This window comes from Equus caballus, chromosome 8, assembly GCF_041296265.1.
Source record: "Equus caballus isolate H_3958 breed thoroughbred chromosome 8, TB-T2T, whole genome shotgun sequence".
Classification (NCBI taxonomy): domain Eukaryota; kingdom Metazoa; phylum Chordata; class Mammalia; order Perissodactyla; family Equidae; genus Equus; species Equus caballus.
In genome coordinates, this window is record NC_091691.1 from 7,005,138 (window position 1) to 7,019,533 (window position 14,396).

Sequence of the window (14,396 nt, forward strand, 5' to 3'; positions counted from 1 at the left end):
TGGTAATTGTCACATCTGTCATCCTCTCGCCTCTTTAGTCCCTTCCTCTGACTATTCCCACCCCCAGACTGCTAACAAGTTAGGAAGGAGTCAGGAGTGAGGCTGGAGAATTTAATTCCTAATCGATGACCTCCAGGTCGCGCCCCCATCCCAGATGGGGGCTCATATAGGGCTTTGCTGATTGTCACAGTTGAGGTGCCAGGACCGAGTTTGGAGGACCCCAGTTGGCCACCCCTGGCCAGGACAGAGTGGCAGGTGCGAATTAAGCTGGAGTAGCAGCAGGAGGAAGGCAGGTGGATTTACAGAAGATTGGGGCAGAGTGGGGGCCACCTGGGCCCTCCTGTCCACCCCACCCTCAGGGCCCCAGGCCCCCTTCCTCTAACCCCTGCCGGCCCTGGGGGCTGGGAGACAGGCTGTCGGGGGCTGAAGCCTCCCGATCAGGTCCCCAGGGGCCGCCACCCCCAGGGTCTACAGTCTCCAGGCGCAAGGCAGGCAGCAAGCCCAGGCTTCGAGGCACAGATGACGGGAAAGCCCAGGTGCCAGGCAGCCCAGAGGGCCCCTCCTCACTACTGCCCCAGCTGCTGCCATCACTGCCCGTGTCAGAGGCCACCCTGGGCACACAGCGGCTCTGCGGCGAGGGGCTGCGGCTGGTGCCACGGCGTTCGCGGGATGAGGGTCGCAGGGCGAGGCCAGGAAAGCGGGCCAGGCCCGGGCTGCGGCTGCGGTGCCGTTTAGACTTGCCAGGGCTGGGGCTGCGGGACTTGGGTGCAAGCAGCTCCAGGGTGCTGTCATCCTCATCCTCCGAGCTGGCACCTGAGCTGTCTGTGCTACTGCTGGCCGACTCTGAGGTAGGCAGCGAGATCTGGGGGAAGACTGGTCACTGAGGTGCCTTGCTCCCCAACCGGCCATGGAGGCCTCTTGGAACTACTCCAACCCTCCCCACCGGCAGACCCAGGAAGGCCAGGCTACTTGTAGGAGGTCACAGAGTAGAATGTAGAGGATGTAGCATGTGAACAGGGTCTTATGGCACCCCCGACCGTGCAGTCTGGCCTACTCACCTGGAAGGGCTCAGTGACCCCAATGAGGATGCTGTGGGTGTGGCTGTAATAGCCCAGGATGAAGTCTCCATGGCCCTTGGGTAGCGACTCTTCACTGAATGTCACCTGGTGGGCCCCGGGGGTACAGGCCCAGGTTGGAGTAAGGGAGGCAGCTTCAGGACCACTCAAACCGAGTCCTGAGTCCCTAAGGCCAACGGGGACTTCTTCCCACTCTCCTCCTCCTGTTAAGTACCTGGAAGATGTTCCCGTCCACATCCTCGTGTTTGGCCCAGACATAAGCCACATAGTCCTTGCAGTGACGGAAACCCACCTGGGGAAGAGGAATCAGGGTTGTGACCCCTAACCGCTACCCTGAGGAGCCTTTTGGTGTGGAATCAAACTCTGCAGAAGCCAGTGATCCCACCTGGGTGCCCGGCTGCTCCTCCAGGCCCTTCCTTCCCCAAGTCACTGCCCACCCCTGCCCTTCTTACCCGGTACAAGCCGATCCAGTCCCAAGAGCTGCGGGCGAACACTGTTTCCATGCGGTACCTCACCACAGCCTGCTCTGGCCGCACCCACTCGTCTGCCACCTCCAGCCGCACCAGTGGCATGTCATCCCTGAAGGCGAACTGCCCAGGGGCAGGGGGCAACATCAGGGGAGGCCCTCTAGCATCCCTTGGCCCTAGAGCCCTTGGGCCTGAGTCAGCACAAACTGGCTGAGATGAAGGGCCTTTGAAGCCACTGTACAGACTGGGAAACTGAGGCAGAACAGGTCTAGGATAAAAGCCAGGCTTCCTGCCTCCCAGCCCAGGGCTTTTTCTGTCCATAGCCTCCTGAAGGAGTAAGTGAGAACACAAGGTTTGAAGCTAGCAGACCATGGGTTTGGCCCTGCCTCTGCCATTAACAGGCTGTGTGACCCTGGGTGAATTTCTCGACCTCTCTGAACGCCAGAGCTCTTATCTATAAACTCAGATGATCTTATTTAATTCTTGGGATTATTCAGCAGATTCAATGAGACACCATTTGTAAAGCATCCCATAAACTTCCCAGTACACAGTACATACTCAGTGAATGATTCGCCTATATGCTTGCAAGGGACACAGGTAAAGTCCCATGATGCACTGGATTTTCTGGTGTAAGCTGAACAGCCCCTGAGCTGACAAGAAGAGCCCTGGTAGAAGGCTAGAGACCTCAGTTCATTTCCAGGTTTTGCTACTAACGTGCTGCATGACCTCAGGTAAGCCCCTAGCCAAGCCAAGACCCAGTTTCCCCACCTATACTAAGGGGCCACTATTACCTTGTTTGTCATCGGTCCACGAAGACAGTTATAACCATGAGTATCCTCTTCCCAGGGTCACCCCAGGCCGATAAAGGGGTCAGCCATGTGGGTGGTGTTGCTGCGGTGGCTGGGGTGGCAGGTGGCCAGGGTATTGGTTCCACCTCTGTCCCTCAGGGAAGGACAAGGGTGGTGCCAGCCTCAGGCTTTTGTCTGCTCCCCTTTCATCTGGTTTCAGGTTTCCCTCTGTCCTCAGCTTCTAAGCCAAGCTTCTCCAGAAGAAACCAGCACATCCCCTCCCGCCCCTGGCTTCCTAACAGTGGGTCTGGACAGGGTGTGCTCTTGGAAATACCCTTCAGGGCCTTGCGGGGTCAAAAGTTTCAGTGAGCCCCCTTCTGACTGTGTTGCCTTGGGTGAGAGACTTAAGTTCTCTGAGCCTCAGTTTCCCTCACCAGTAAAACTGGGAGGAGAATTTGGACATCTCAGGGCCTGCTAAAGCACTCAGAGGGATGACATGTGAAGTGCCCCGCACAGGACCTGGCACGTAGCAGGTGCTCCAGAGGTCACGTTTTGTGAGGGACAAAGTTCAGGGTAGGTCGCCCAAAAGGAGTGGTTCTCCAGGTGAGGTCTCTGACTGAGGGCTAAATGTCTCACCCAAGCCTTTTACCAAAGCTCACAGGAGGCCAGACATGGGAGATTTCCATCCCCGGCTGAGGATATTGGCCAACGCCCCACCGACTGACCGTGTGACAAAGTTACCAAGGAAAACACTCTCTGGCCTGCAGGGCTCCCTCTTCTCAGATCAAGAGAATCGGAGAGCCCAGGGTTGGGTTTCAGAGTTGAAAAGATGGGACCTACCCAGGCCTGCCCCTGAGCCTGTGTATGACTTGGGGCATGTGCCTACCCCATTAGGGGCCTCAGTTTCCCCATAGAAAAACAGAGAGTTGGACTACATGGTCTCTCAGGTCCGGTTCTGACATTCTGGGATTTCTCCTTTTTACTTTGTCAACCAGGGACCTCAATCTAACACAATGCTAAATTATAGTACCTATTTAGAGTTAAGCTTTGTATTTTTTATTTATGTACTCTGTGCCCCCCCCCCCCATTACTACCCTCTCTAATAGTGCCTGGCACATGGTGAGATGGTAAATAAATAATGAATGGATATGAATGAATGCTACCTGAGGTTTGAGTAAATGTTTTGATTTTGTTGGTCTTATTATCTATGTGAATTTTTTTTTTTGAGGAAGATTAGCCCTGAGCTAACATCTGCTGCCAATCCTCCTCTTTTTTGCTGAGGAAGACTGGCCCTTAGCTAACATCCATGTGCCCATCTTCCTCTACTTTATATGTGGGACGCCTACCACCTGGCTTGACAAGCAGTGCGTAGGTCTGAACCCGGGATCTGAACCAGCAAACCCAGGACTGCCGAAGTGTAATGTGCAAACTTAACTGCTGCACCACCGGGCCAGCCCTCTATCTATGTGAATTTTAACATAAATTGCCCTAAACCTTTCTCAGAAGAAGGGAGTTAGAGATTAGCGGAAAAGGCATGGGCTCTGAAGTTAGACTAGCCTGAGTTCAACTCCTAATTTTTCCCTTTACTAGCTGTGTGACCCTGGCAAGTGATGCTGTGTCTCTGAGCCTCAGTTTCCTCATCTGAAAATGGAGATCATAACCCACTCCCACTCTGCTATGATGAATGGACGCTGCTGAAGGCACGTGCAAAGGTTTCTGGTGGAGAGTGGGATGCTGAGCTGGGCTTACATGGGGATGTCATGAGGGGAGATGAGGCCAGGACTCACTTGCAGAATGAACTGGGCAGCCACGGGCTTGTGGTCACTGACTGTGTATTCCATGTGGCTGCGGTAGCTGTGCTGGGTCACCTGAAGCCGGTGGCTCTCCCGTCCTGAGGGGCTGGGACCCCCACCTGGAGGCTTGACCTTCCATAGGATACGGTCTGTCCAAGCTGGCTTCCGCTTCTTGGCACTGCAGTGGGCAGGGGTAGCCCCAGTTTCAGGGGCTGGGGCTCAAGGCACAGCCCCCAGCCTTGGCTTCTGCCCCTCTTCCCAGTCTCCTTTATCCAAAGACCCCAACCCATGTCCCCACCTCATCCAGCCCTGAGCTCACCTGGTATCATATTTGTTAGTACCCACATCAAACTTGAAGGTAGGTGCAAAGTTGAGGGGCCCTTCCTGGAAGCCCTTCAGGATGGGCCAGGTGTTCTTGGCCATGTTGAGCTGTGAGAGTCCAGGAGGGTAGAATTGGACAATAGCTTGGGCAGGCCAGGTGAGGGCAGGGACCATAGTCTAGGAGCAGGTGTTCCTGGGGCATGCTCTGTGTGCTTGGGGTTTTGGGGTGCAGATTGGGATTCCGCACCTGGTCCTTCTCCCAGAGCTGATGGAGTTGGTCACTGTCGATGGCAAACTTGACAAAGTGCAGGTCGTAGCTCTCGATGCGGAAGTTCAGGTCTCCGAACCAGAACACAAGGCTGTTTGGGGGAGGGGATCAGCAGGGTGGAAGAGCCCAACCAGATCCTTCTCCACCCTTATCCGACCCAACCCTACTGGCTGCCCTAGGGATGATGCAGTGGGAGGGTGGTGGTGGCAGAGCCGTCAGCCCTCCAAGAAGCAGCAGGGGAGGCGAGGGCCAATCTAAAGCAAATTTAGGTTCCGACCCTTAGCAAGGCCCTGCCTCTCAACAAAGCTCCACCTTGCAGGCTTCCTCCTGCACCATCAAATTAACTAGCATTCTTGTTCCTAGATGTAGTTTTGGGGCTCACCCACCTCTATAGGCCCCTCCCTACAAGGCTCGCCCAGGCGGATACACAGCTCTTTGCGGCAAGTTTTCAGAGACTATAGCCTCTGAGACCCACCTCTCCTTCACTAGCCCCGCCCCAGCTCCATTCGGCCCCGCCCCTGCCCCTACTCGTGATCCAGGATGCCTTGCGCGCCGGGCCCCTGGAACTGCTGGAGGCTGAGGATGGTCTGGAAGTTGTCCTTGCGCTGCTCGGCCTTGTCCATGTGCGCTGGCAGGTGGCAGTTCAGGAAGCAGAGCATGTGCCCGAAGGCTGCCAGTCGCACGCTCACTCCACCTTTGTTGCCCTTGGGAAGCAGTGTGGGCGGGTCATGGGCGTGGCCTAGGTGAGGCGGTGAGACACTGGGCGGGGCGTGGAGAGGTGCGGGGCCAGCCAGCCAGAGGAGAAGCCTGGAGAGGGGTGGGTTCTACGAAAAGGGAAAGAACACGGACCGACAGGAAAGGGGCGGGGTACTGGATGGGGTTGGGGAGAGGCGGGCGTCAGAGTAAGGGGTGGAGCGTTGGGAGGGGACTTTGCCAGTGCGTGGGTCCGAGTCCGGGGGACTAACCTACGGACCCCTCCGGTGCTCACCCAATAGCCACCCAGGCCAGTGCGCGTGCAATCGGTCTGCACGTTCCTCAGGAAGGGCAGGTGGTAGTACTTGGCGAACAGCAGCAGGATGACGCCCTGCATCCGCACAGTACTCACCTGCGGCAGGAGGCGATGTGGCTGAGGGACAGGACACAACTCCCCCGCCCCCGACTTTTCCGGTCCTTAAGGTCTGCTCCTCCATCCTCCCATTTCACGCACCCGGCAACAGAAGCCTAGCGGGCCCCACAGTGAGTCAAGGCAGAGCTAGGGCCAGGAATCCAGGGGGTCTCCGTCCGTCCAGGGACTGAGAGAGGCGTTACCAGCACGAAGTTGAAGGGCCCCAGTGCGTCCATGAAGAGCTCGCTCCACTGGTCTGTGAAGAGCGCGTCCTTGAGCCGCTTGTTGATCATGGAATTCACTTCCTGCAACCTGGTGGGGGGGGGGGGGAGGAGGGGAGTTGGGGGGCGCCCTAGAAGCCCCTCCCGTGAGTAAGGGTCTAGGAGGCACGAGGGGCTCAGGGCGGGGTTCACGCGCCCTGCCTCCTTACCCTATGGCAATCATGTCTGCCCCGTCACTGTCATCGCTGCTGCTGCCCAGGTGGAGGAGGGAGGTGACATCGTCGGGGGGCATGGCAGTGCCCACATTCCACGTGACCACAGTGATCCTGGGGGTAGGGGTATAGGAGGGGTTATTGCTGGGTACTACTCTGTCGTCCTCAACCTCCCTCCCACAGGGCTCTTTCCGGGGACAAAAACTCAGGCAGCTGTGGGTGTAAACCCTCAGAAGGACCCACAGTGGGCCCAGTATTCCTCCTCCTAGGCTCTCCCTGGGGAGATCAATTGAGGTAAGGGTGGGTAAGTCCCTTAGGAGGGGATGCTGTCTTCTGAGGGTCCCAGACTGGTGGTCCCAGCACCTCCAAAGGTACTTCCTCAGAGAGGTAAACTGGGGCAGAGTAGGGCAAGCCACCCTGAAAGGATGGCTCATCTTAGAGCTCAAGCCCCAGCAGTCTTTCTTAGGAGAGGGCCCCCTTACCGGAAGCCGGGGTCGCTCTTGCAGGTGGGCTGAGCTGACCAAGAGGAGGATGACGAGGTGGATGTAGAAGGGGAGGTGGTGATCAGGGTTGGGGTTTCTTGAGGCTGAAGGCTGGGGCTCAGGTGCCTTCCAGGCCCTGCACCCTGGGTGCCAGCCCTGGGGAGGGCCATCTCAGGGGCTGAGGGGACACCGGGGGAGCGGTTGGGGGAGCGGCTGGGGGAACGGCTGGGAGAACGGGGCGGCTTGGGCAGAGTTGGAGGAATGGTTTGGGTTGAGGGGGCCCCTGGCCGGAAGGTGGGGGACAGAAGTCCTGGGGAGCGAGTGCCAGGCTCTGGAGGGCCCTGGCCCACATCCAGGGGCAGGGTCTGGGGTGGCCGGGGCAGGACGGGATCCTCAGGGCTGCTGCGGGGGGCCTCAGGCCGGGCTCTGAAGGAGGGGGAGATCCGGGGATCCGGGGGGGCTTGGATCAAGGATCGGGAGCCCACAGGACCAGCTTCCTGAGCGGGAGGCTGGAGATGCCCTTCAGAAGAGGGGAGAGTTCTAGGCGCTGGGGCAGCCCTCTGTTTATCTGGTGTCCATCCCACGGAGGCTGGGGCTGATGTTTTGGATGCTGGAGCCAGGGCCTGCTCCTGAGAGGGCAACAGAACTGGACTGGGTGCTGGGGAAGAACTGGAGGGGGGCTGTGGGGGCTTTTCCTCAGATGCCAGGGCCAGGCACAGGCCCGAAGCGGCCAGTGCTGGCTTGGGTCCCACAGAGGCAGGTGGCGCCTGCTTCTGGTCCCTGGGCCCCATGGTGACTAGGGGAGGCCTCGGCCCAGCTGAGGCAGACATCACCAGCTGCCCCAGGGATGTCGGAGCCAGGACCGAGCCTGAGGTCGTTGGAGGAGGCTTCGGCCCAGCCGAGGCAGACATCACCAACTGGCCCACAGATGTTGGAGCTAGGCTGGAGCTGCGGCGGGCAGGAGCTGTTTTCTGTCCTCCAGGGGTAGACAGTGGAGCCAGGATGGGTCGGGGAGATGCCAGAGCCAGCCTTGGGCCCTCTGAGGAAGGTGGCATCGCTGCTGGTGGCCTCACAGGTACCAGAGCCAGCCTTGGTTCCGAGGGCACTGGGGCTGCATTCTTCTTTGCTGGGCGCTGAAAACTTGAATCCACCTTGTAGAGGACAAGTCAAAGAATCAGGGTAACCCGAACGAGGGGGTCAGGTCTTGACTTCCAAATAGACCCCAGCAGACTCCATCTAGCTAAAAAGGGAACATCTTCCCAAGGAAGTTCTTCCTAATTTCTCCCCTCAATCCATTCTGCTTCCAATCATCTTCTCTTTTGGAGGAAACAGGACACAGGCCCCTATTCTCTCCCTCAAGTCTGATGCCTCTTTCACAGATGGGGAAACTAAGACCCCCCCCGACTCAAATGAGGCAGAGTGTGAACCTGACCCCATGGGCTGTCCTTTTCTTCCTGGCTGGCACTCACTCCCTGGCCACCCTGGAGCCAGTTTCCCTGGGCAACCCTCCCTGCCGTCCCCGCTTCTCCCCTGGCCAAGGGCAACTGACCTGACACCCGAGATCTGCCCACCCTGGGTCCAGCCTGTTGAATACCCTTCCCTTCCTCCACCATGCCCAGGACCCCTCAGGTTGCTCCTCCCCCTTCCAAACATCCCAAACTCCTTGGCCACAGCCCTCCCTGACCTCCTCACTCATTCCTAGAGCTCCAAGCTGGAGCAAGAGTCCGGGGCTGAGCCTGGCCATGTGGATTCCAAGCCCAGTTCTGTGTGACCTTAGGCAGGCACCTCTCTGCCCAGGGCCTCAGTTTCCCTGTCTTTAAAATGAAGGAAACTGCAAAAGGTCGCTGGCCATGCCTGGTCCCTGGGAAGACTTGGTCTCATATTCTCTGCATTTATGAGCCCCACGTTTGCTCGGATTTTGCTTGAGCCCTGTGGAATAGTCCCTTCTCACCAAGTGTGATTCTAACATTCAGAGGAATTCCAGGGTTCTGTTGATCCCAACATCGCACCTCTCTGTGCCCAGGTGGTACCCTCTGACCCTCTTCACCCTCTCCCCGACCTGTGAGGACAGGCAAGCAGGGATCTCCTTTTGGTCCAGCAGGTGGAGTGGGGGTCACGGTGCCCTGCAGGGACCTCCTCTCCCTTTTCCATTCCTCCCCTGTTTCTGATGCCCCTGCCTCCAGAAGACAGGATAGAGTGTCTTTTGCCAGGGAGGGCAGAAGGTTTACACTCACTCTGGGTGGCCCCATCCCTGCCTCCAGAGGTGCAGTTCTGTCTGCATCCTCTGTCCTTCTCAGTTCAGAGAACCTGAAACTCAGCTGTTTGAGGCAGCATTTTGGGCATCTTCCTTGGCTCCAGGTGTCCCACACGGCACTCCCCCCATTAACCACCACACCGCCTCCAGCACTAACAACTTAGACATCCCAGATGTCACAGTTTTAGTCTTCAGGGACAAGCCTCCTCATTTTGCATTGGCTCAGAGAGGACAAGCAACTTGCCCAAGGTCACACAGCAAAGCTGGAGCACAGCTGGGTCCCCTGACACCCAGTCCACCCAGCCTGGGGGCTTCTGGAGATGGCTAACTCCATCACTCTCTGGGTGTCCTGTCACTGCCCCCTCAGCCCCCAAGGTGCCCTGTTTGCCAGCCCTGCTTTGTGGGCAGAGGAGAGTGCCAGCCCCTCAGATAGGGGCACCAGGGTGCCTTCGGTGTGTGTGGGGGTGTGGGACCAAGGATCAGGAATGTGGGGGCTGGGTTTTCGGAGTCTTACCTTGGAGGGTGCCCCAGTTTGGGAAACCCCATGGGGCATGGGCAAGGGGCCCAGGCCAGCCCGGGTCCCTGGCCTCCTGCGGCTACTGCTGCTCTGGCCCTCCATGTCTGCAGCCCCCGGCAGCTCCCGGGCTCCCAGGGCTCTGGCTCCAGCCTCTCCGCTCCCGGGAACCAGTGATGTCATCAGCCGTTTCAACCTGCTGAGAATTTAAAGGCACAGACGCCCACTTCCCAACCTAGAGATGGCCAGGGCCAGGTGGCCTACCCCCTGGGAACCCTTCAAGGTGGCTGCTGAGGCTGGAAGGGCCATGGGGCGGGGAGGAATGTGCCTGTTAGCCTGGCCAGGTCCCAACTGGCAGCATGGAGGAGGCTGTCTGTCTGTCTGCACCCTCCTACCTGTAGGCCTGGCCAGCCCTTGCCCAAGGGAGGGGCATTGACATACCTGAGGGTAAGCTAAAGGTAAGTAGCTCAGAGGTCATAACCCTCTTCAGGGCCTCAGAGACACCTGAGTCCCTGCCCTGATCCATGACCTTCCTGATGCCCTGCCAGCTCAGAGCTTGCCATGGCCCCCACCCTTGCCCCATTTTCAGGCCTTGGTGCCCGCTTCCCGCCTGGCTGTATCCTTCCCATCTCAGAGCCAGACACTCAGGCTCCAGCAACTGGAGTCTTTTCCCATCTCAGCCACAGCACTGGCCCCTCCTCTTCTGCAGATACCTGCCGCCTGCCCTCAGATGTCCGCAACCAGGCCCTTCCCTGCCCAGCTCCTCTCAGCTTTCCTCTCTCCGTACTTACTGGGTGTGGTTTGGGAGAGGGACTTTCTCAAGGTCACCTGGTGAGCTGGGGAGGTCTCCTGAGTTTCAATGAGGAAAGGGACCTCCCTCAGTGACCCAAGACCAGCACGAGCCAATTGGGGTATCTGGAGGAAGGGAACTGGGGTGGAGAAGGGCCCAACAGTAGGGGAACAGATTGGCAGGAGGGTCAAAAAAGGCCTGGGAGGTCCTTTGGCCAGGACCCAACACAAGGTCTGGTCTGCAACAGGCCTAGGGAAGTGTTTATTCAATGAATGAACGAATGAATAAATGAGAAGAGTGAATGAGTGACAAGTTCAGATATGGCCAGGGAGGGCTGTGGGCCCCCTGCTTCTGCCTCTTCTCCACTCTCATTCTTATCTGCTAAGCAGTCCCTGAAATGCCAATCCCTCCAGAATTGCTGGATTGCTTAGAGAGGATTGACCCTGCTCCATTTAGGCAGAAAATGTTTAGAGTTTTATGTTCAGAGCTCCCTGTTGGCCAACAGTCACCTCTGTATCCTCTTGGGCCTGCGTGGTCCCCTACATGAAAGTCATGTGGATGATGCCTCAGTCCTCTCTCCTGGATGGGCTTCCCACCTCTGCTTGACTGTCTCAGGGTCTAGTCAGTGTTTCTGGGCCAGCATTTCTGTGAGGCTGGAATTTGCAGGGGTGAAGACCCAGACCATATTAGAGCCCTGGAGTAGAAAGGATTTTGGACAGTGATTGTGGAGGTTATGATGGTGGTGATGAGGAAGTGATTGTAGAGGTGGAGATGATAATGTATGTAATTATGATGGAAGTGAAGGACTGAGAGTGATGGTGGAGGTGATGGTGCTGGCAAAGGTGGAGGTGATAGTGATGGTTCTGATAAATGGAGATGGTAGAGGTAGTGGAGGTGATGATGATTGCAATGGTGGAGGTGCTAACAGAGGTACAGATGGTGATGGTGGAGATAGTAGAATGAAGGGGTGGTGGTAATGGTGATGAGGGTGACAGTAAAAGTGGAGGAGCAATGAAGGCAGAAGAGGTGGTGGGGGTGTTATGTTGCTGGAAGAAGAGGTGGTAGAGGAGTTGGAGGTGAAGGTGGGGTGGTGGTGTAGAGTGGACATGAGGGTGGTGCTCTGGCCACCAGAGAGTGAGGGAAAATTTGAACTTGCGCAGCCCTCTGACTTCTATTTTACAGCTGAGAAAATGAGACCTCCAACAGTACCCGGCTTCTGATACAATCCCGGAAGGAGTTGGGAGCAGATCCAGGCCTCCAGGACCAGTCCTAGGGCTCAGCTATCTGAGGCTGGGACAGGGCATCAGTGCCCTTTGGAAGCCAGGCAAATGTCATGCAAGTGAGTGTATGGAGGGCTCCTCTGCCCCACCAGGGCAGCCCAGGATTTCCCGTCATCTCCCCTCCATCAGCTCAGACGCGCAGAGTCCTTTGTTCTGGAGTTGCCACTGATTTACTTGGGAGGTCACTCAGATTTCTGAATTGTGTAAAGGAGATAAAAACAGTAGATACCTCCTAAGATCACTGTGAGGATTCAATAAGATAAGACATATGAAGTGTTTAGCACACAGCCTGGCACAAGCAAGCTTTCGGTAAGGGCAGCTGCTCTGGTCGTCATCATCGTTGTTGTCATCATCATCATCATCATCATCATCATCATCACCATCATCATCAATCATCATCTACTCCAACCTTCCCATTTGGTGGATGTGGAAACCGAGGCCCGGTGTAGGTACATTCCTTGGGGGAAGGGGAAGGGGCTCTGAGACCCAGACATGGCCTTGCCAAGGGAAGGGAGCAGGGGGCGGACCTGGGCTGAGAAGGGAGCGTGTTAAGAGCTATATTTGAGCTCCTAGTGTGATGACTAAGGAGGCTGATAACAGGCTGTGGGGCTGCAGGCCGGGGGCAGCTGCCAGGGAGAACCGCCCCCCTGGAGACGGCTGTCTCCGGAGGCCCCTCCTGGCTCCCTCCGTTCCCTCGCTCCAGGGGGTGAGGGGGTGTACTGAGGCAGAGGGTACAGTCTGTCCAGCCTCCTCCTGGAAACTCTTGGTGTACCCTTCAGGCTGTTTGGGCCAGGAAGAGGAAAGGAGGGGGCTAGTGGTTGATGGATTATCTCAGTAACCCTGTGAGGTTGGTAATAAGATTCCCATTGACAGAGGAAGAAACTAAGGCCTAGAGATTACACAGCTGGTAGGAGACAGTGCAGAGGGTTCCCAGGGAGATAGTGGATAATATTCCCCCACAGAGGTGACTGTTGAACCCCTTCTTTGGCGGAGAGTCTGTGTAGCCACATTGAAATAAGGAAAACTGCCCTGGGAAGCAGAGAGGGCAGTAGGTGCAAAGGTATGGTGTGTGGAAGGTTCCAGCTGTGAAAGGATGCAAAGTTTGGACACGTGCCCTCGTGGCCCTTTGGCTCAGAGTAAATCCACCATGAGCAGGAAAGAGAGAGAGACTTTCTCCTTCCTCTTTCCTCCTCCTTTCCGTTGATTCACCTCCCAGAGGCATCTGTGGATGGCAATGGTACAGAAGGGTCTGTCCTCCTTCCTTTCGCTCCCCAGTCACTCTGACCCATGCCCATCATGAGGGAGGTCACACTGTGGGCACTAGCTGAGAAATGTCTCAAGATGTAGAGGGTGCTACAGGGTATTGTGGGAAGGTGGAAGAGGTAAGCTTTAGGGAGGGCTTCTGGAAGAGAAAGTGTATAGGCCCTGGAGGAGCATTTCTCCTTCTAAGACTTCACTCCAGGGTTCCTTATTGGTACCAAGTGCCATATGTTATGGCACTGTCCCCTCGTTCTCACCCTCTGGGGCGGGTGTCATCCTTACCTCCCATTCTGCCCCTGAGGAAATGGGCTCATGAAGGAGGAGTGACTTTCCCAAGGTCACACTGTTGGGGCTGAGCTCAGGCATCCCTCCTCCCTGTCCTCAGCTCCTCCTCCCCCCAGGCTGCCTGGCACCCGCTGTCAGCTGCTCTGAAGTGAGTGGCTATTTTTATTCTGGTGCGAGGGGATCTCGGGCAGCAGAGCCATGTAGGTTAGAAGACTCTAGGACAACCAGCTTTAGCAGGCAAGGGGAGGCTTACTGCAAGGATGTAAGCTTGCCTGGGGGCTCTCATTCGCAGGCCAACATGCCCTGGGCTCCCATGTCTCCAGAAACTTCTTTACTGGAGCTCAGAACAGAGCATTGAGCCAGACTAAACCTGGGCCCTGATCCTGGATCCAAATTAAGCCCTAATCTTGGTGTTAACTGAGCCCTGATCCCATGCCAAGACTGAGCCTCTATCCCAGCTCTATCTATTGACCATTAAGCCCCAACTCTAGTCATGAACTGAGCCTGATCCAAGCCTGACTAAGGCTGATCAACTTGAGACCTTGATTCTGGACCCAGACTGAGCCCTGATCCTAGCCTAAGACTGAGCCATAGTCACAGACTGAACTCAAACCCTAGTCCAGACTAACTCTTGATTTTAGACTGAGCCCTGAGCCCAGGGTTAGACTGAGCTCCAAGTCTAGTCATTAACTGAACCCTGAACCTGCTGGCAGACTGAGCCCTGATCTTGGTCAGAGACTAAACCCTGAGCCTGATCATTGACTGAACTCTGATACTGAACCCGATCATACTGAGCTCTGACTCTGGGTCACACAAAACTCTGGTCAGACACTGAGCTCTGATCTCAGACTATGCACTGAATCTCATCCCAGACTGATCCTTGATCCTGGTCACAGGCTGAGACCCAATCCCGATCACTGACTGAGCCCTGACTTCAGCCCTAGACTCAGTTCTAAATCTGGTCTTAGGCTAAGTGCTGACCTTGACCCTGTCTGAGCCTGACCCCATCACAGACTAAACCTCAAACCCAGCCCTACCTGAGGAAGGCTGCTGGCCTAGATTATAAACTGCCACATAAGGGCATGGATTACGAGCAGAGATCTGTACTGGGAGATCCTGGGCCTCCCATGGCTACTGATGCCAGAATGTTCCCGGTACTGTTGTGGCCACTGTCTCTACCACCAGTTCCACTGGATGACTAGTCAGCCCTCAGCAGCCTAGGCTGTGGCCCCTCGAGGCTGCAGAGTCCAGGTTAATGCAATGAGAGTGGTTTGGTGGCA

At 56.6% G+C, this 14,396-nt stretch overlaps 1 protein-coding gene across 4 annotated transcripts; it reads right to left on the reverse strand.

Annotated features, from left to right (window-relative positions):
* Positions 1 to 97: 97 nt before the first annotated feature.
* INPP5J (inositol polyphosphate-5-phosphatase J) lies at positions 98 to 10,247 on the reverse strand. Of its 4 annotated transcripts, XM_005612425.4 has the most exons (14): positions 10,215 to 10,247; positions 9,502 to 9,700; positions 6,734 to 7,884; positions 6,249 to 6,365; positions 6,022 to 6,130; positions 5,702 to 5,818; positions 5,242 to 5,417; positions 4,693 to 4,804; positions 4,444 to 4,553; positions 4,119 to 4,302; positions 1,529 to 1,666; positions 1,291 to 1,368; positions 1,059 to 1,163; positions 98 to 862 (listed from the first exon to the last, which is right to left on the reverse strand). In XM_005612425.4, the coding sequence occupies exons 2-14, from the start codon at positions 9,682 to 9,684 to the stop codon at positions 356 to 358; spliced, it is 3,087 nt and encodes a 1,028-aa protein (XP_005612482.2). In that variant the 5' UTR covers positions 9,685 to 9,700; positions 10,215 to 10,247; the 3' UTR covers positions 98 to 355. The 4 variants fall into 4 exon arrangements, with proteins under 4 accessions (XP_005612482.2, XP_070132297.1, XP_070132298.1 ...); XM_070276196.1 differs by lacking the exons at positions 5,702 to 5,818; positions 10,215 to 10,247 and adding an exon at positions 5,819 to 5,934 and having other exon boundaries at positions 5,242 to 5,520; positions 9,502 to 9,754; XM_070276197.1 differs by lacking the exons at positions 5,702 to 5,818; positions 10,215 to 10,247 and adding an exon at positions 5,819 to 5,934 and having other exon boundaries at positions 9,502 to 9,682.
* Between the last annotated feature and the right edge of the window lie 4,149 nt (positions 10,248 to 14,396).

Coding starts and splice junctions, on each gene's coding strand:
- INPP5J (XM_070276196.1), bottom strand. CDS start 9,684: ATGACATCACTGGTTCCCGGGAGCGGAGAGGCTGGAGCCAGAGCCCTG. Junction 4,805..5,241: donor CAAGGCATCCTGGATCACGA/GTAGGGGCAGGG, acceptor TCCCCCAAACAG/CCTTGTGTTCTGGTTCGGAG. Junction 4,554..4,692: donor AGCTCTGGGAGAAGGACCAG/GTGCGGAATCCC, acceptor GGACTCTCACAG/CTCAACATGGCCAAGAACAC.